This window comes from Hibiscus syriacus, unplaced genomic scaffold, assembly GCF_006381635.1.
Source record: "Hibiscus syriacus cultivar Baekdansim isolate YM2019G1 unplaced genomic scaffold, ASM638163v2 tig00110478_pilon, whole genome shotgun sequence".
Classification (NCBI taxonomy): Eukaryota; Viridiplantae; Streptophyta; class Magnoliopsida; order Malvales; family Malvaceae; genus Hibiscus; species Hibiscus syriacus.
Window position 1 is genome coordinate 164,930 of NW_024062755.1, and position 19,474 is coordinate 184,403.

The window sequence follows — 19,474 nt, forward strand, 5'->3', positions numbered from 1 at the left end:
TATGGATCCTCATCAAAATCCAAAGCTCATATGGTGTCAAGAAAAAGGCAATCAAAATCGCAAACAAAATCAAAATCCCAATCACAACCGGCTTCACCTTTTGGGACTACTAACTTAGGTGATTTTTAAATGCAAACGTTGTATTATGTGTAAACTTTTAACATTTTCAGTTAGGCATGTATTAGTAACTTGAGTTTGAACATTGCTATGATTTGTTCAGTTATTATCACTTATTACACATTCATCTGAATATCGCAACGCGAATTTGACTATTATGTGTATTTTATGTGTAAACTTTTAACATTTTCAGTTAGGCATTTATTAGTAACTTGAGTTTGAACATTGCTATGATATGTTTAGTTGTTATCACTTATTACACATTCATTTGAATATCGCAACGCAAATTTGACTATCGCAACACGAATATGACTATCGCAACGCGAATTTGTCTATCGCAACGGCTATTTGACTATCGCAACGAGAAAATTGCAACGTGAATTTGAGTATCGCAATGCAAATTTGATTATCGCAACGCGAATTTGACTATCGCAATGAGAAAATCGCAAAGCGTATTAGACTATCGCAACGCTAATTGACTTTCGCGTTGTGATTTTGTCTTTCGCATTGCGATTTTGAGTTTAGCGTTGCGAAAGTGTACCTCCAACAAGTCTTTTGCTTTCAATATGATGCAGATTGAAATCAACAAATCAACTTTTACATTTCAATCAATTAAACAAGCAAAAATAAGAATTATTTACACATCAATATTAAACAAATCAACTTTTACAAATCAGTTTTTATAAATCAATTAAACAAGCAAAAATGATAATAATTCTTATTTTCCTCATCAATTTCACCCATACATCTCACTTCAGGATTAACCTGCATAAACCAAACATTTGCTCAAATAACACTTTCTACACATCTAAAATCAACAAACAACAAATTATTATTGAATTCTAGGTACTTAACAACACTTGCATTTGACTTACAAATTGTTTATGAATACTTTCATAACGCGGATGCAGGTAGGCAACGTCTCAAATATATCGCTCTAGCCATAAAATACCAAAACCACAAGCCTACTACACCTCTATCTCTATCGGTGAGAGGTATAAACTGTGTACTTCATGTCGTCAAACGCTCCAAGCACATGCATACGAGATGACTACACTCCCCTCTGGCTTTCGGCGTTTGTTGTGGCGCGGTCTCGTCTCTGATAACTGTAACATTGAACTTATTTGGCTTCTTGTTTCTAGAATAAGTCCAATAATTAATCGCATCTAAGAATTTAGCCAAATGAGAGCTCCATCCCTTAATAATATCTCTCAAATAAAACAATAATATGTAATTAATCATGCTGTCATATACTATTGTCTTCAGGGATGGGAGCTGAAGCTCGACGAGAAGCCAATGAGTACGTTCCAAAACAGGGATAAACACTTGCAATCATAAGTAATAATTCAAATTGCGCACTTATTTATAAACACCTTTAAAATAATTTTAAAAAATAAATACTAACCTTATCGACCTCCCACTATGCAGGATAAAGTTTAGCTTGTCCATTAGTAACACATATGATTCCTGTCGTTGATTTTTCAAGTGAACTACGTGAAAAGACGTCGGCATAATTGTATATCGCGTATTTTTTTATTTTTATTTTTCTTCAAAGCCCTTACTATTAGAAGACGTGACACCCATGCATCAATATGCTGTTTTACAAAAAAAGACATATATTAGTGAATTACATAAATTTAAAAAAAATTAATCAAAATGAAATATAAGAAGAAATATAAGACTTACCCCCCATCGAAATAGCCATTGTCTTCAACCCCTAATAACACACCCCACCAAGTCCGTTCAATCAACAAATGCATATCATCGTTGAGTTTGTATATGTCAGCGTAACACCCTTGGCTCCGCTCATGTAGATAAAAATCAACTGCGGTCTTAGCCCAAAGGGTATTATCCAGAATTGTTTCCGGTAGTTGTTTCCTCTCCACTTCATATGCTGGAATAGTACTGGCCGGTAACTTATACGAAAGCCAACAGTCATCCATCATGTCCGGTACGTGAGGGGGTTTCTCAATAATTCGATATATTATGCAGTGTGAATCGGGCTCTAGAATGTTGGGAGGGACCTCTTCAACGATGACAGGGGCCTCTTGAACGATAGGGGAGGCCTCTTGAACGATGACAGGTGAGTCGGGCTTTTTCTTACGGATTCTTCGCACTATTGGGGTGAACGGAGACTTAATGGCACGTGCACGCCGTCTGATGCGTGAACTCCGTCTTGCAATAAAAACCCGACGTAGAGCATCCACCTTAGCGGGCCGCTAAAAATAAATTAATACATAAATCAATAAATAAACAAACATGATATTAAACAGTGAAAACAAAGACAAATATATTTCAAACTTGCACGGTATTCACCCAAGTCATTATTCTATCATTGTTCACAAAATGCATCAGATAACATTCCAGAAGTAATCACTTATATAAACATTTAAAAGGACAACATATAGGTTTAGTGCAGGTTCAATGACAACATAAAGAGTAGTAGTTTATTCTTGAAACTTAAATTTTCAACATTGTGAAGTTAGTATTTGTCTTTGTCTTTTGGTTGAAGTAATGCAATTCATTCAAGTTTCAATTTGCAGAAGAAGAAAAGAATCTGAAACTTAAAATCGCAACACGAATGACTATCGCAACGAGAGAATCGCAATGCGATTTTCATTTCGCATTGCGATTCTTTCGTTGCGATAGTCATTTTCGCTTTGCGAAAGTAAACTATTATTCTTCTGCAAATTGAAACTTGAATGGATTGCATTACTTCATCCAAAAGACAACAAAAAACAAATACTAACTTCACAGGGTTAAAGAATAAACAATTTAGCAGTATTGGCAGCAACCGAATGAATTTACTAAGCAATCTAAGTGAAATGGTTAATCTAAGTGAAATTACGAGTAAATTTATCATCAAGTTAAATATGAAAAATATTAAACTTACCTCGTTGCGTATAGTATGAACGTCATTATATAATGATGCTACCATCTCACGTAGAGCGGCTACCTCAACACGCCATGCACTATTTTCATCGCGTAAAGTACCGACCTCCTCACGCAAGGCATTGACCTCATCACGTAACTCCCCTAACTCATCCTGTGGAGGTGGAGGTGGAGAACAGGGAGATAAATGTCGTGGCATCTTTGCCGGTCGCCTATCATGAGGTGATGGTGGAGAAGAGGCTCGATGATGTGACATAATAGGTGATGGCTCTCGTTGTGGAGGTGTATAGTCGGGTTGATCAGGTGATGGCTCTGGGTGAGGTGATGGCTCTCGAAGTGAAGGCTGCTCATCATCCATGCCATTAAAAAAACGCTTACTAGCTTGCCACCAATCAGTGGCAAGCTCAGCTTCCGTGGGTGTCAGCCTCTGTAATGGAGTGTTGGACTCCTAACAATATAAAAGCTCGAACAAAGTTAAACGTGTACTAGTAATAACTTGTTTATAAACATATGGTAGTATTTGTGTTAACTTACATTATTTATTGTCGTATACGGTAGTAAATCTTCCCATTGCTGCAAGGTCCGTTTCCTCTTCCAGGAAATAGCCCTAGGAATATCATTAGAAGTTTTTAATGCATATGTATGCATGGCGGGAAAGGCCTCAAATATCCAAATCTACAAACAATATAATAACAAACATTAGTAATTGTTAAATAATAATTAATTATAATTTTAGAAACATTATATAAAATTTCTTACCTTAAAGGCCCAAATAAAGCCTGACAAAGTGTATTTGGAACCATCGCCACGCAAACTTTTTCGATCATCAAAGGTAGACGACAACTTATTTCATGTAGCTTTCCATAGATACGAACCCCACGGAAACAGGTTCCATGCATTTAGGTCATCTACCAATTTAATTAAATCATTAGGAATAGGTTGTCTGGGCTCTCTGCCTAAAAAGCCGGCATGCAAAAGTATTAGAAAGCATACTCGGACAACATCGACGCCATCCATCCGAGTAAAACCATATTTCTTATTCAATAATCTCGTCAAGTCTTCCACGTGTAAATTTGGCTTCTCCATTGACAGCTCAGGAAAAACCTGGGATAACCATGATAGGCGGGTAATATGTCTAGTGTACCGATCTACATCATCGTGTCTGAAGCGTAGACCGGTGATTAAGCAAAACTCCTCTCGCCCAAAACACGTATACGCCGGTGGAAAATCAAACCATATCTCTTCATCACGACGTTGTATAGTCTCTGGTAGATCGCTAGTCATGGTTTGAAGAAACAGATGGGTCAACATAGCATCTCCACCCGGATGTTTTACTTTCAGCCATGGCCCGAAGCAAGTATCCTCAAAATATTTTTCTTTGTGCAGGTGAAAGCTTCGACGCAATTGTTTTGGCCAGGCTTAATTTATTTCTTAAGGTCAATTGAGCCGAATAAAAGTTATACAAAAACAATAAACATACCAAGTTAGATATACCAAAAACTACACTGTGAAGATATACCAAGAACAATAAACATAAAGAGTAGTAGTTTATTCTTCAAACTTAAATTTGCAATACTGTGAATTTAGTATTTATCTTTGTTTTTTTGTTGAAGTAATGCAATTCATTCAAGTTTCAATTTGCAGGAGAAGAATAGTTTCTGAAACTTAAAATCGCAACACGAAAATGAAAATCGCAACACAAAAATGACTATCGGAAACTAATTTAACTATCGCAACGCGAAACTAAAATCGCATTGCGATTCAGTCGTTGCGATTTTCATTTCGCGTTGCGATTATCGGTTTCAAATACTAAAATTGAAACTTGAATGGATTGCATTACTTCAACCAAAAGACAAAACAAATACAAATACTAAATTCACAGGGTTTAAAGACTAAATATTTTAGCAGTATTGGCAGCAATCGAATGAATTTAATAAGCAATCTAAATGAAATGGTTAATCTATTATTGAAATTACCAGTAAACTTATCATCAATTTCAATGTGAAAAATCTAATAATAATGTAAAAATTTCAAAATAAAAATAATTAAAAAACTAACTATCAGTGGTTGATTTGATTGATTTTACATTTCTGACCGTGAATGATTGTGAGGGTGGCTCTGAGAGATGGAGATAGATGGATTTCGCTGGAGATGGGGACTGATTTCGTCGGAGATGGGGACGGATGTCGCCTTAGAGAGTGAGAGATGGAGATGGGACTGAGTTGTGATTTAGGGTTTTAGGTTATTAGTTGCGATTACGGGATATACTGTGGACGGTTCAGTGTTCCGATATATTAATATTCGTGTTTGAAATTTGAAAAAATACGCGTTGCGATAATAATGGCGCTTTGAAAATCGCATTGCGATAGTCAGCATCGCGTTGCGACAGTCAGAATTGCGTTGCGATAGTCAGAATCTCGTTGCGACAGTCAGAATCGCATTGCGATAGTCATATTCGCATTGCGATTTACATATTCGCATTGCGATAGTCGGAAAATCGCAACGTGAATTTGGAAAATCGCAATGCGATAGTCAGAATCGTGTTGCGAATCTGGAAACTGATTTACGATATCAGAGATCGCGTTGCGAATTATCGATCGCATTGCGATTTAGTTGGTCATTTTGGCAAATTAAAAAAAAATGATTAAAATCGTATATTATAAGGTATTTATGGTCAATACGGTTATTTTCTCTTTATTTTATGGTTTAGTGACTGATCTTGCAAACTGTAGGTTTTATATTTTGCACAACTGTTGGATGGATTTGATTAATTGGGTGCAGAAGTATGACAAGGGATTAAAACAGTTCACTGTTATTTTTTCTCAGATAAAAATAATACTCAAAGATCTGTAATCTTAATTCTTTTTTAGTTACTGAATGGGGGATTTAGCTTGAGACTATGTTTTGTTGGCTTGTAGGTTTGATATTGTAGGTGAAATTTTAGATTTTTTCTATTGGTTATAATTTTTATTTGAGATGGAGGTTTCTTTTGGATGAATAAATAAGATTTATCTAAAAAAATTTATTTATAATTATTTTTTTTCAAAAAAATTAACTTCAAATTTTAAAAGCAATGAATCCTTTAATAAAAAAATTGGATAGGGTATACAAATGCTCTTTAACTATAAGGTAGTGTTTTATTGAGTCATCCAACTATTAAAATTTATAAAATGATCATATGATTATAAGGTAGTGTTATGTTGAGTCCCTCAACTATTAAAAATTACAAAATGATCTCTCAATTATTCATGTGTTTCAAACTCAACATTTTTTGTTAAAATTAACGGCAGTCTAAATTGGACGTTAACATGCTGACTATGATATAATAAAATCATATTTTAATGATATATACTGAAATTGTTGTTGCTTTCAAGTATTGGCTCGATGACATAATATTTCAAGCACCGGTTCACCGACATAATGTAAACTAAGAGTCGATTCACATAGTACAAGTCAAACAATTATTAAATCAGATTTTATTATACCTCAATCAACAAGTTAACGTCCACTGTCATTAATTTTTTAACGAAAAATAAGAGTATAGAACATATGAATAGTTGGGTGACCATTTTGTAACTTTTAGTAGTAGGTGATTCAACAAAACATGACTCTATAGATAAGGGACTATTATATAATTTTTAATAGTTTTGAGACTCAATACAAAAATTTCCTACAATCAAGGGATCACTTATATACTTTACCCTAAAATATTACAAAAACGAACTATAAAATTCGTCGGTGAAAACTGACTCAACCTGAACGTAATCAGAAACGGGTACAAATTTTGAAAACGAGCAATCAAACCCGTGATTCGCGTGGAAAACGACACGTGTCATTTTCTCGATACTCGTTCCGCAATGATCCACCGGCTTCTGTCCGTCATCTTTCTGAGAAATCTTCCAATCAACTTATGTTTTTACAATATTACCCCTAATATTTTGATTTAAATTATTATTTCTTTTTCTGTAGCAAAAAGGACAGAATATTCATAGCATACCATTGTTGATCTAAAAGATTTTTAATAAAAAAAGTTTTTTTCCTCAACATTTTATTTAATTATCTTTTTGTTGCTAAAAAGAACGTGAAAGGCGAACTTTAGTGGCAAAAATAAGAAAAGGCAAAGCAGCACTACCTGAGCATGCAATGGTGGTGCTGGATTTATCCTTTTAAAAAAAATCTTTAATTCAGATGGGAAAGCTTTTGATTTTTATTTGTATGATTTTTAAAATAAAATTATTTGAAATATAATTTGTGTAAATCAGAGAGAGTAAATATCAAATAACAAAAGGAATTAAATTATTTATTTTTTTAAAAAATTAGAGACTTATTAGATATTTAAATTTAAATTAAATAATATTTACACTAATAGAGACCAAAACTATTATTGAATAAAAAACTTAGGGGCTATGTATGTAGATCCGTAAATATTTAAATTATTTTAATGTCATTTATACTATTTAATATTTAGGATTTAAGGTTTTATGTTTATGAGCGCATAATTTAAATGTCATAGTTTAGAGTTTAAGAATAAAGTTTTAAACTTTAATTTTTGCTTATAATATGTATATAAAAGTTCTTTTTTAGAAAAAATAATATTCAATAAGTTTATATATAACTGATTTAGACCACAACCTTTTATTTCCGTTGACATTGGTTGGATAATTAGATTGCCTTCTCGTAATATACATAAATTAACTATGTATATAAGTTTGGTGGAAATTTTGTGAATGTTAGGTAAGCCGATAAAATTGGAATGTTTGTTTGCAAATTAAAATTAGGGTAAACTATATATTTAATACCTTAACTATTATTTTGGTTTTATTTTGATAACTTAGTTTTTTTTTCAAAATCATATCTAATATTTAATTTTGATCATCAACAGTTCAAAAATTAATGGTGATATTGACATATCATTATAAGATAATGTTATATTATCATCGAAAAAATAAAAGCATGTCACGTCAATAGTTTCGTTAATTTTTAAAGGGTAGATGACTAAAATGAAATTAAAAAATAATGTTAAATATGATTTTAAAAAAATAGATGACCAAATGAAACAAAAGTGATGGTTAATATACTAAAAATGTAATTTACCCTTATAATTATTATATTATACAATTTTGGTGACAGCAAAAGGTGCTTTTATAAATAAAATATATAAAAATGATATATTGATAGTACGATTCAAATTTATAGTAATTCATTTTATTTTGGTTTGTGTTGATTGACAGTCACATATGCAAAAATAGTGAATTAATATTTCCAAAGTTACTTGACGTCCACCCTGAAAATAAAGACCAAGCATATTAGTCAGAAAAATTATTGCAAAATAACAAATTTTCAGGCTCTCAATGTCCCTACATACTTTATCAAACTTCGAATGATTTTCTTTTATTTTTGTGAAAACAAATCCACTTTGGTTTTTACTTTTTACCATTCGCTTTACGGTAAGGTAAAACCCGGGGGGTGGGGGTGGGGGTGGAAGAATATGTATTGTGAGAATCAGTCATTAAGGTTTCAATTTATAAATTATAAAATGTTGATTAGTAGATACTCGCTGCTTCATCTTTTACTATTACTTTTATATGAATGGTTCTTTTATATAATTATTCAAAATATACTGTACATTAGGTATACTCGACTTAATGGTTAAAAACTTATTGTTTTTTTTTGAGACTATGAGTTTGAGTATCATGTATGATCCTAGAATCTTAAATGATTGTTAATTTTTCAACAAAAAATGATAAATTTAGATTATATGGATAGTCAAATGATTATTTTATAACTTTTAATAGTTTAGAGACTAAATAAAGTATCATTTTATAATATATAATTATTTTATAACTTTTAATAGTCAAATAACACAACATAACGATTGCACAATAGAGAGAATATTTGTATACTTTACCCCTCGAAGTAATATGGATAGGAATCAACACGTGTATAAATTTATACATAATATTTTCAAATGGTATTATTGTAACATACGTTAACAGAACTCCATGTTATTGTTTTTGTTCAAATTCTTTTATTATACTGTATGTAAGTTATGGATTTAATATTTTATTATAATTGAGTCATTTTAGTTCTCGTGCTTTTTAAATTTTGAAATTTTATTCATAATCTAAACAATATAATATTAAATGCACTAAGTGAAATTCTGTTTTCAGTTTAATTTGATCATTTTAACTACCTATAATTTAATCATATTGTACATGTACAGTTTGGATCAAGACTGAAATTTCAAAAGTACATGGTTTAAGATTGACTAAAGTAAGACTAAATCTATAGTTTTTATATAGTATAGGGATTAAGGGTATAATTTACCCTTTTTCAAGATATCCATGCAAAAGTATGCATTAATTGCAAATGACATGAAATATATTGAGGAGGCGAAAGTTGGCATGCATGATTATGATGACATCCAATAATTCAACACTTTTATAGTTTTTGTGTTAATTTGTATTTTAAAATGTGAAGTGGTATGCAACGCTTTTGCCTTCCAATATATATAATTAGCTTACCCTTATTTTCATATGTAATGGGGTAAGGGAGAGGTAGGAGTAGGTTGCCCCCAACGCCAGGTTGAGAACAACTTCCGTGAAAGACCTCCAAATTATAAAATGCCCTCCATATGACTCGATCCCACGATCCATGAAATGCCTTCCAATATATAGTAATTATAATTAACTATATTTTGATTGCTTTGAGTGATCAAAGTGTTGGCTCGCATTTAACCCAATTTGGTGGGCTCCTTTTTGCTTATTCTTTTGACCTAACGCTTTCCAAATTTTAAAGCATGCTTATGTGTGTAATCTTTTCTTTTTCCAGTTTTCTTTTACTCTTCCAATAAAATAAGGAAATTGAGAATATTCATACTTAGTGCATAGGAGGAATGGTGGTTGTGAGAATTTATGGTATTCTATATTTTCCGATTAAACATAAAATCGTAAATAATGGTAATTGAAACTTTAAATATAATAAATGTTTAAGAATAAATGTGAGAACATCTGATGAGAAATAATATACCTTTATATTAGAAAAAAAAGAGATAAGAAGTTACTTTCTCGTCTCTAAAATTATAATCTCCAACTTAGAATGATTGTTGATGAGAATTATCGGATATAAATCTATTGTTGATAGGAAGTTTTGGTAAATCCGACTGACATATTATTATATTATCATTAGGTATAAATAAGTAAATTCATCGTATTGACATATAAAACTATGATTAATATCAATAAGATGAATATATATGGCTAAGATTTGTGTGTCGAAAACTAAGGAAAATGTCGCCACTAATATATTGTCTCATCTCATGTTAGGCAGACATTAACATATGCCAATATTCGTTCCTAGATTGTCCTGTTTTAGTCACAGACTCACAGTGCATGCAAATGATTAAAATTATGATTATAGTCGTAATCATATATATAATATTACAATTAAATTTATTTTACAATTTTTTAATAATTCAATCAAGGATTTGGGGAATTGGGTATTGGGAAAGCGTTCATAGGGGTCAAAACCAGCTGTAAACAACTTGTGTACTTAACATTTGCCATGCCCTAATCTATAATATATATTATGAACTTTTATTAAACGTGTAGTCTAACGCATATTAATAATTGTTTTAATATGATCCATTAAATGATTTAAATAGTAAAACAGAGAATTATTATTTTTAAAAATTTTGAATTTATATAATTATATTTATAGAATGTGTACGTATCTATTATCAAATTAACTAATTTTTTTAAAAAACAAATACTACTTTAATCGCACTAGTTATGTTTTTAGAAGATGTTTATTGTATACATGTTTTCTAACATAATAATAAATTAACAATTTTGTCTAGATATTGTAATGGAAAAATATATTTTTTTTGAACGGGGCGTTTTGACATTAGCACAAAAAAATATATAAAGAATAATGGACGTCGTCCGGAGAAGACACAAGAATCACCTTATGTCTTATACAAGCCACAAGCGCATGGGAAGAGAAGGCATACACCGACCATGAGAGTATGGAATGGAAAAGACGTCGCTTTTTGTCTGTCTTCATGAAGACGCTAATTATTCTAGGTGTCTTGACCGTGGTAATGTTCAAAAAAACTTTATTTGAGAAAATAATCATAGGAACATGTTGACTGCGATTTTTTTTCTTAATATTTTATTTAGCTAATTTTGTCTAATAAGTCCGATCAAATTTTTAATATTTATATTTTTTTGAGACTAAAATTAATGAAAGGAAAAAATTTATATGAATTTTATATATATACACGAATACGAGATTAACAATAGAGTTTAATTTGTATAAGCAAAAAGAATTGATAACATTTTTAACAAGTTAAATCCCAACCCAAATCAACAATTTGAATATGAATCACAAACTGATGATTAAACAAACAATACTAGAATATGAAATCAAAAGCAGAGCTTCACAACACTCAGAAAAATCTGGAAATTTCGGCAGTCGAGACCAACATTTCTTTAAACTTGAACTTTCCCGTTCCCCTGAAACGACGATTGTCCGCCATTAACGACCCCTTGATGACCTTCAACGAAAGCATAGAACCTCAACACAAAACCAAGTCCCAACACGAGCCATTCCAAGCAAAAAACCGCCACGCAAAGCCCGCCTGCCAACTTCAATATCAAAACCCCATCGTCCTCCTTCACGTAGGATTTCAAGTACCCCAAGAAATCAGAAGTTCGGGACAATATGAGAACCGAAACGGAGCCTTGGAATATCGACGTCAGCACCATGACCACCATGTGAACGGCGTAACACCTGTTGGACCCGGAGACGGCGACGGAGCAGCCGGTGATGGCGCCGGCGATGGTGATGGCGTGGAGGAGGATGAGGAAGAAGCCGCATAAGGAAGGGAATAAGCGGAGGGAGAGTGTGAGGAAGATGCAGCTGGAAGCTGTTCCCAAGAGGAAATAGTTGCTGATAAGGAAGGTTTTGTGAGTTCGGGTGTTGGATTGTGTTACCGAGTTATCGATCGAGAAACCCATTGATGGGAGCTTGGACTTGGACTCGGTTGAATCTGATTCTAACTCGAATTTTTTAGGATTTTGTTGAGGAAGAAAGGAAGAAGATGAAGAGTATTTAAAGTGTTTGGGGTTTAACGTTCGAATTTGCATAGTGTGCTTTAGAACTAAGAAAATTTAAAGGTGAAAGCTTTTTTAACGGCTAGATTTTGCTCAAATGCCAACTTGTATGAACAAATATAAACAACAAACAATATAGGATCTTGTATTTTTTAAGGACAATTATTACAACTTAAAAATGTATACATCGTCATCATATATGTTCTGATTCAACTCAAATGCTCGTTTCAAGGTCGAATATGGGTTCACACTTGTTTTAAAATTCAAATTTAAGTTTTCTATATTTAAATTTAATAGATTAAATTCGAATTTAAGAATGGATATAATTAAATACGATATAAAATATATCATTTTTTTAACCACCTTAACTTAACTGAGAGGCTGCATTTGACTCTGGCATGACTAATGCTTTATGATATTCTAATCATCCTGAATCTATTATAAGTTTTAAAATAAAAATTAATTCGAATATATTTTTTTATATTTTTTCAATAAAATAAGAAGATAATAATAATATATATATATATCATAATATATATTCTTAAATATATATTAAGCATAATAATAATTATTTGAGTTAAGTCACATTGAACTTTTATAAAAAAAATTAAAATTAAATTACGTCGAAATTCACTGAATTTGAATAATTTGATCATTTTTATATCATACATGCACATATAAAAAGTATGCTATCCCACATTGATTGGGACATTTATATTTTTATGTTAATACATGATTGCATTTAGAGGATACATTAAGCTTTATAGTTCAGTCTTTTTTTATCTTTCACTTTATGATTATTCAGATGTAATAACGATTCGACAATCGAAGATTTAATTTTGATTTTATATTATTCGATAATAGATATTAATTTTTAACTTTTTTTACTGTGAAATAAGTTTATTTTTACTACTCTATTTGATAAGGGTTTTTAAAAAATAATTTGTCAATTATGTTTTTTCTTCTTCTTAAGGTCACTTTGATAACGAATGTGATCTTCATAATTTGTTCGTAATTTTTAACACAGATATTGGGAGTGACACTTTAACCATCAGAATTAAATTAAAATTTAATTTAATTATCAATTAAATTTGAATTAAAATATATAATTAATTATTTTAATTAATTCATTATATTTTCGTCAAATTATTTACTGTTTTTACCTTTTTTTTTTAAAAAAAATGTTATAACTTCGTACCATAATAACATGAAAAACTCCACTTAATAGATTTAAATAAATAATTTAAAATGTCATGAACTTAAATTAAAACTGAAAATAATCTAAATTAACCCGATCCTACTTAAACTAACCCGCGGAAATCAACTAAAACTTGAGATGCACGGTTGTGATGAAGCTAGACTTGGGCCCGGCCACGAAGACCACCGCCCTTTATACAATAATTTCTAGCCGAGAAACTTACGAATCAAGAAAAGGGCAGCAGTCTCCTTCTCGGTTTCTTCAGAGATTGGTCTATAAAAGTAGAGTCGTCCGCATGCGTCCTGACCTTGCATTCTTCAGTCTAAGGTTATTCTGATTTTGGGTAATGGAGAGAGAGCTTGTGGATTTGTTTGAGGCCGCCAGTACAGCCGCTGATTTGGCCATCTCCAATGCTGTTTCCTCCAACGGCCCCGAAGTCTCAAGATGCGTCGACGTCTTGAACCTGCTCAAGGCTTTTCCCATCACTTACGACATTCTTCTTTCTACTAAGGTTTCTTACTTTTCCCTAAATTAATGTTTAATATGTTGCAATTAAAATTTCGATGAACGGATAATTTTATGTAAGGGTTTATTTTCTTTCTGAGTTTATCGTTATTAATTTCATGTAGCATAGTGTTGAACCAAAAAATAAAATAAAGAATCGAATGACAGTTAAATTCCACAGTTTCTCGTACTAAATACAAGAATTCTTGAATGTATTATGGTTTTATCAAAGTAAGGCTCCCATGCTTTAGTATGATTTTGACTGCTGATATTCAATGAGTGATAGAGAAATGGATGAATGGGAAGTTGGGGGAAATATTGTAGTAATATTTTTCAAACTTGTTCTCCTTTCTTCGTGTTTTGAATTGATGGGAACATAACCATCACATTCTGTTTCTTCTTGCTTTTTCATTTTACAAAGGTTGGGAAAAGGCTTCGACGTCTCACGGTGCATCCCAGGGAGAAGATCCATACAGTGGCTTCCAACTTACTTGAGTCGTGGAAAAAACTTCTTCTTCAAGAGATTGCCAAGAGAAAGAAAAATGGCACCTTCCAGATTCACAAAACGTCTAAAGCCATTCCCACTACGCCCATCAATGTTGTGGAAAAGGCAGTAACTACAATGCGACTGGTAAGATTAACAAGATTTATATCGATGAGAGATCAAATGCAAAGAGTGCTCCGAAGCAGATGTCATTGATCAAAAAGTCTAAAGGCATTCCCACTAAGCCCGTCAAACTTGGGGAAAATGAAGCAAATGGAAATACTACAATGGCTGACAAGACTGCGACTGGTGAGATTAACAAGATTAATATTGAGCAGAGATCAAATGCAAAGAGTGCTCCAAAGCTGAATCCATTGCTCAAAAGTTAATCAAATCCGGAAGATTCTTTTAGAGGCATTTTCTATCGTTGCTGATGAGATTGACGTTGAAGAGATGTTGAATCAAGTGAATGCTTGTGATCCCATCCAGGTTACGTTAAGTGTAGAAACTGCCATGTTTTTGACGTTGGGTAAAACATATGGCACACAGCAGCATAAGTACAGTGCAATAATGTCCAACTTGACGGATCCAAATAATCCAGATTTAAGGAGGAAGGTTCTTCTGGGAGAAATAAAGCCGGGATCGCTTATTAGTATGACCCCTGTGTATCAATCCTTGTGGTCAACGGACGACCACTTACTATCAAAGGCAGACAAGAAGAAGTGCAGATGAACATATGACAACCATTGGAACTTCTGTTATCATTCATGCTGTGAACATGTAGGGTTACTTCATTTCTGGATATGATGCACATATGTAAACCACCGACTATATCTATTCAAAGAATTAGGTCATTTTCATTATATTTTGTCCTTCTTTTTGCCATTTAATGCAAATTTTCATCAATTTTTTTGCCATTCGTTGCTGTAATCACCTTGGGTAAATGACTGAAAGAAGTATAAGATTTATAGTAAAAGATGAACATGCCATGCCTATTAACAAGAATATGATTTACCACTATATTGAGATATTATATTGTAGCATTTGCTTTGAAAATGACAATAAACATATGCCATGCAATTGCGGTGTCACTTATAACAATAAGACTTACTCTCAATCAAAAAAATTTAATCTAAACCATCCGCTTTTATTTATCTAACAATCTAAAAAATATTTAAAGATTATATATGAGGTATAGTAATTATCCCCATATATAAGATGTATAGTAATAATTATATGATTTAAATCGAATTATAAATTTTTACTTTTAACCTATGCAGTTAAATAAGACCAGATGCTATCAAATTTGATTATTGCTAAGTAAGATGTTAAGTTCAGATTAAAAACTACACGGTGGAATACTTTCAGACCATGGAGAACAATATGAATCTCTGAAGATGGGCTTGTCGCTATTAGAGGCGTACATATTTGGATAACTGTATTTTCAGATATTCAAAATTCCAAGTACCCATAATTATCGAGTATTAAAATTTTGGCTTATGACCCCGCTCATAATAACTGGGTATCCGATTCTTTCCAAATTAAACCACAAGCTTACAACAAGCACTCGCATTTACTACGGCTTTACAAGCTTACAACAAGCACTCGCATTTACTACGGCTATACAATATTACAATAACTGGGTATAGTAATTATTTATTTCAAAGAGTATATTTACTTTAAAATTTTATTTATGCCATTATATATAAATTTTTGTTGTTGTAAATGTATTAACGTGGACCGCATGTAACTTATACAAGATGCGCGGACCCATATATGTACACCATCCTAACCGAATTATCGACAATGACCCGACTTCCCTCAAGTGACCATCAACATTTCAACAAGTTGTTTTCGAAATTGTGTTGGTGCCCTGGAAAACCATTACACAGTTAAAGTCGCGTTTGGTTTACATGAATCCCTTAGAATTAGAGGGAATTGAAATTCAATTCCACCATTTTTCCATGTTTGGTTCACATAAATTCCTTAGAATTAGGGGAATTGGAATTCAATTCCATCATTTTTCCATGTTTTGTTCAAATTTTTCAAGGGAATTGGAATCCCTAATGGCTTCAACTTTCCATTCTATGATGGAATTCAATTCCCTTGTTGGATGGAATTACCATACTACCCTCATCAATCTTTTGGTAACTTATTCATATATTGAATAAAAATATTTTTTTATTATTTGGGTCGGGTTTCTAATTCATATATTCGAGTTGGGTGAAACTTTATTTTGGTCGGGTCGAGTCGATTTTTTTAAGTGTGAGATTCGGGTCGGGTCGAGTTCGGGTTTAGGGTGAAAAATACCCGACCCGAAAATATATATAATTTTACTTTATATATTTAGGAATAATTACAATAATACCCCTCTATATATAATTTTTTTTAATTAAGTCATTGTTTTTATTGAATAAAAATACTTTTTATTATTATTTTGGGTCGGGTCGGTTTTTTTAAGTGTGATATTCGGGTCGGGTTTAGGGTGAAAAATACCCGACCCGACCAAAAAAAAATTACTTTATATATTTAGGAATAATTACAATAATACCCCTCTCTATATATATTTTTTTCAATTAAGTCACAGTTTTTATTGAATAATTTTTATTATTATTTCAGGTCGGGTCGGGTGAAACTTTATTTTGGTCGGGTCGGGTGGACCAAAAACCCGACCCATGGCCATCCCTAATTGGGATGATTTTAACTTATGATGTTTATTAGCATGCTTTTTATAATTTATTGAAATGAATAATTAATCAATAAAATTAAAATTTATTTTTTTAATTTTTTTATAATATATTGCTACATGTAATTTATAAAACAAACTAAAATTAAGCAAAAAAATAAGAAGGGCAATTTGTCATTTTACATTACTGAAATCAAATTCATCTAACATGTCTGCGAACCAAACAGAATATGTAATTGGATTCTAATTCAATTTTCTGCCAACCAAACAGAATATGAAATTAGATTCTAATTCCTGACAGATTCCAAATTCTCCATAGATTCCAACTCACTCAGAAACATTCCAGCGAACCAAATGCGACCTAAGGATTTTAATGACAGAATGGCTAAACTTTCTGACACAGCCGTTCCGACATATGAACCAGTTAGAGCTGTAAATGAAATGAGACAGATCACGAGCTACTCGAGATCGACTCGATCAAGGCTCGATAAATACTCGGATCGAATGGACTCGACTCGAGCTCGACTCGAGTTCTTAACGAGCCGAAACGAGTTACTCGATATTCGACTCGAAAAGCTCGTGAGCAGGTCGAAAAAATATTATATTATAATTTTAGATTTTTTAAAATTACATTACAAACAATTTATTAAAAATACATTATTGATAATTATAAAATTTTAAAAATATATTAAAAATTCTATAATACAACTACCCTCAAATTTTAATTTTTAAATTAAGCAACCCAAGTCCAATTGTTACATTGTATATTACTAAAAGAAAAATAAAAGCTCATTTAATTAAGCACATGTTATATTACACAATAAACCCTAAACTATAAATCGCAAACCCTAAACTCTAAATCGCAAACCCTAAGCATAATCTTTAAATCCTAAATCCTAAACCCTTAATCTAATTATGTAATAGGGTACTAAAAGAAAAATAAAAGTTCATTTAATTAAGCACATGTTAGATTACACCTTAAACCCTAAACTCTAAATTATAAACTATAAACTTAAACCCTAAATCACAAACCCTAAACCTTAAACTCTAAGCCTTAAGCCCTGAGCCATAAACCCTAAGTCATAAATCCTAAACCTTTAATCTGATTATGTGATAGTGGTTAAGTTATGCACATGAATGTAACATACAAATTATGCAAAATGAAATTAATGAAATTAACAAGGGTTTATATGTAAACAAACTAATAAATCACAATTGGTCAAATCAATCAATAGGTCCATTATCAAAACAAACGGTGATCAAAACATAAAATAAAAATAAATTAACAACCCAAATCATAAAAACGTAAACCTTGAATAATGACGAAATCAGAAGATTACAAAAAAACAGATTAGAGCATCATGTTTACTAAGTAAAACCTAAAACAACAAGAATTAAAAACATAGTAACATAGCTATGGGAGGAAGCTTTGTTTTGAAGCATAGATCAAAGATGAGAGTGAAAATAAGCTTGGAATATATGGATTATGCATTGTAATTTAGGAGCGAATGCAAACATTTTAAATAAAATCCATAATGACACTTCTATGTTCTATCACTGCTTGTTCAGAACCTCATTAATGTAAACTTTTAAATAACTACCCAAAAAAAATGTAGTTTTTCAGGGGGGGGGACAAATTAAGATAGGTGTCACAACATTTGAAATAGGACTTACTTATGCCTCTGTAACAGGGAACTCGAATACAACATCCTTTCCAACTAGCTTCCGGTAAACTGCAGAAAAAGTCTCCAGCTTATACTCGGTGTTATTTCGTTCCTTGGGGGTCCAAATAGACCTTCATTATCTTTGATCCATCAATTCTATATCTCGTGCGCTTCCCGACAATCTCAGCAGGCAAAACAATATCCTCAAGCATTGCCTCATGTACGACAGTCAATGTGCGGCTGCGAGGCCTCTGAACAGCAGAACCTTTCTTTGGAGGCCTCAATATCCTCCGGGTGGCAATAAGAATCACATCCTTGCCACTAAACTTCTTTTCAAGTTCCCTCACAAGCTTAACATGAACTTTGCGAAAAGCTTTCCTCAACCGGTAGGGAACATGGATAACTACAGCTTTCCGGGCCCCGGATACATCAATCTGGACTGCTGAATTAATGTAAAGATCATTGAGGTCACTTTTCAGATCCTGGTTGGTATTCCCCAAATCAAAGAATGCCTGCGCAACTGACTCCTCAAACTCTGTTGGTTCAACATCATTAACCTTGAGGATCCTCTTCCTTGAGGTATACATCTTCAAGATCTGAAAGAGAAGCACAGGAGAGCTGAAAGGAGGCTCTCTCTGCACGTTATTGCCGTTTTATGCATTGTAATTTTATTTGGCAGGTGGTTGGTCATGTGAGTTGATATCCCACATCGGTGGGTTTTGAGGAATAAGGGGTAAAGTGGGTATGGGTTTTTAGCAAAATGAAAAGTAACCTGTTGAGCTTGAATTGAGTTTGAATCAAGCTTGATTTAAG

At 32.3% G+C, this 19,474-nt stretch overlaps 2 protein-coding genes and 1 pseudogene across 2 annotated transcripts; 1 reads left to right on the forward strand and 2 right to left on the reverse strand.

The window, feature by feature from the left end:
* Positions 1 to 1,490: 1,490 nt before the first annotated feature.
* On the reverse strand, positions 1,491 to 12,087 carry LOC120128244. Its single transcript, XM_039145964.1, has 3 exons — positions 11,496 to 12,087; positions 6,896 to 6,903; positions 1,491 to 1,511 (listed from the first exon to the last, which is right to left on the reverse strand). The coding sequence occupies exon 1, from the start codon at positions 12,027 to 12,029 to the stop codon at positions 11,502 to 11,504; it is 528 nt and encodes a 175-aa protein (XP_039001895.1). The 5' UTR covers positions 12,030 to 12,087; the 3' UTR covers positions 1,491 to 1,511; positions 6,896 to 6,903; positions 11,496 to 11,501.
* A 1,582-nt stretch (positions 12,088 to 13,669) lies between these two features.
* Positions 13,670 to 15,095, forward strand: LOC120128333 (annotated as a pseudogene).
* Positions 15,096 to 18,665: 3,570 nt separating this feature from the next.
* LOC120128238 (40S ribosomal protein S7-like) lies at positions 18,666 to 19,312 on the reverse strand. The gene has a single exon (XM_039145960.1). It carries the CDS (start codon positions 19,246 to 19,248, stop codon positions 18,763 to 18,765), a length of 486 nt encoding a protein of 161 aa, XP_039001891.1. The 5' UTR covers positions 19,249 to 19,312; the 3' UTR covers positions 18,666 to 18,762.
* Positions 19,313 to 19,474: the final 162 nt, after the last annotated feature.

Excerpts from the sequence above, each read along its gene's own strand:
- LOC120128244 (XM_039145964.1), bottom strand. The coding sequence starts at position 12,029 with ATGGGTTTCTCGATCGATAACTCGGTAACACAATCCAACACCCGAACT.
- LOC120128238 (XM_039145960.1), bottom strand. The coding sequence starts at position 19,248 with ATGTATACCTCAAGGAAGAGGATCCTCAAGGTTAATGATGTTGAACCA.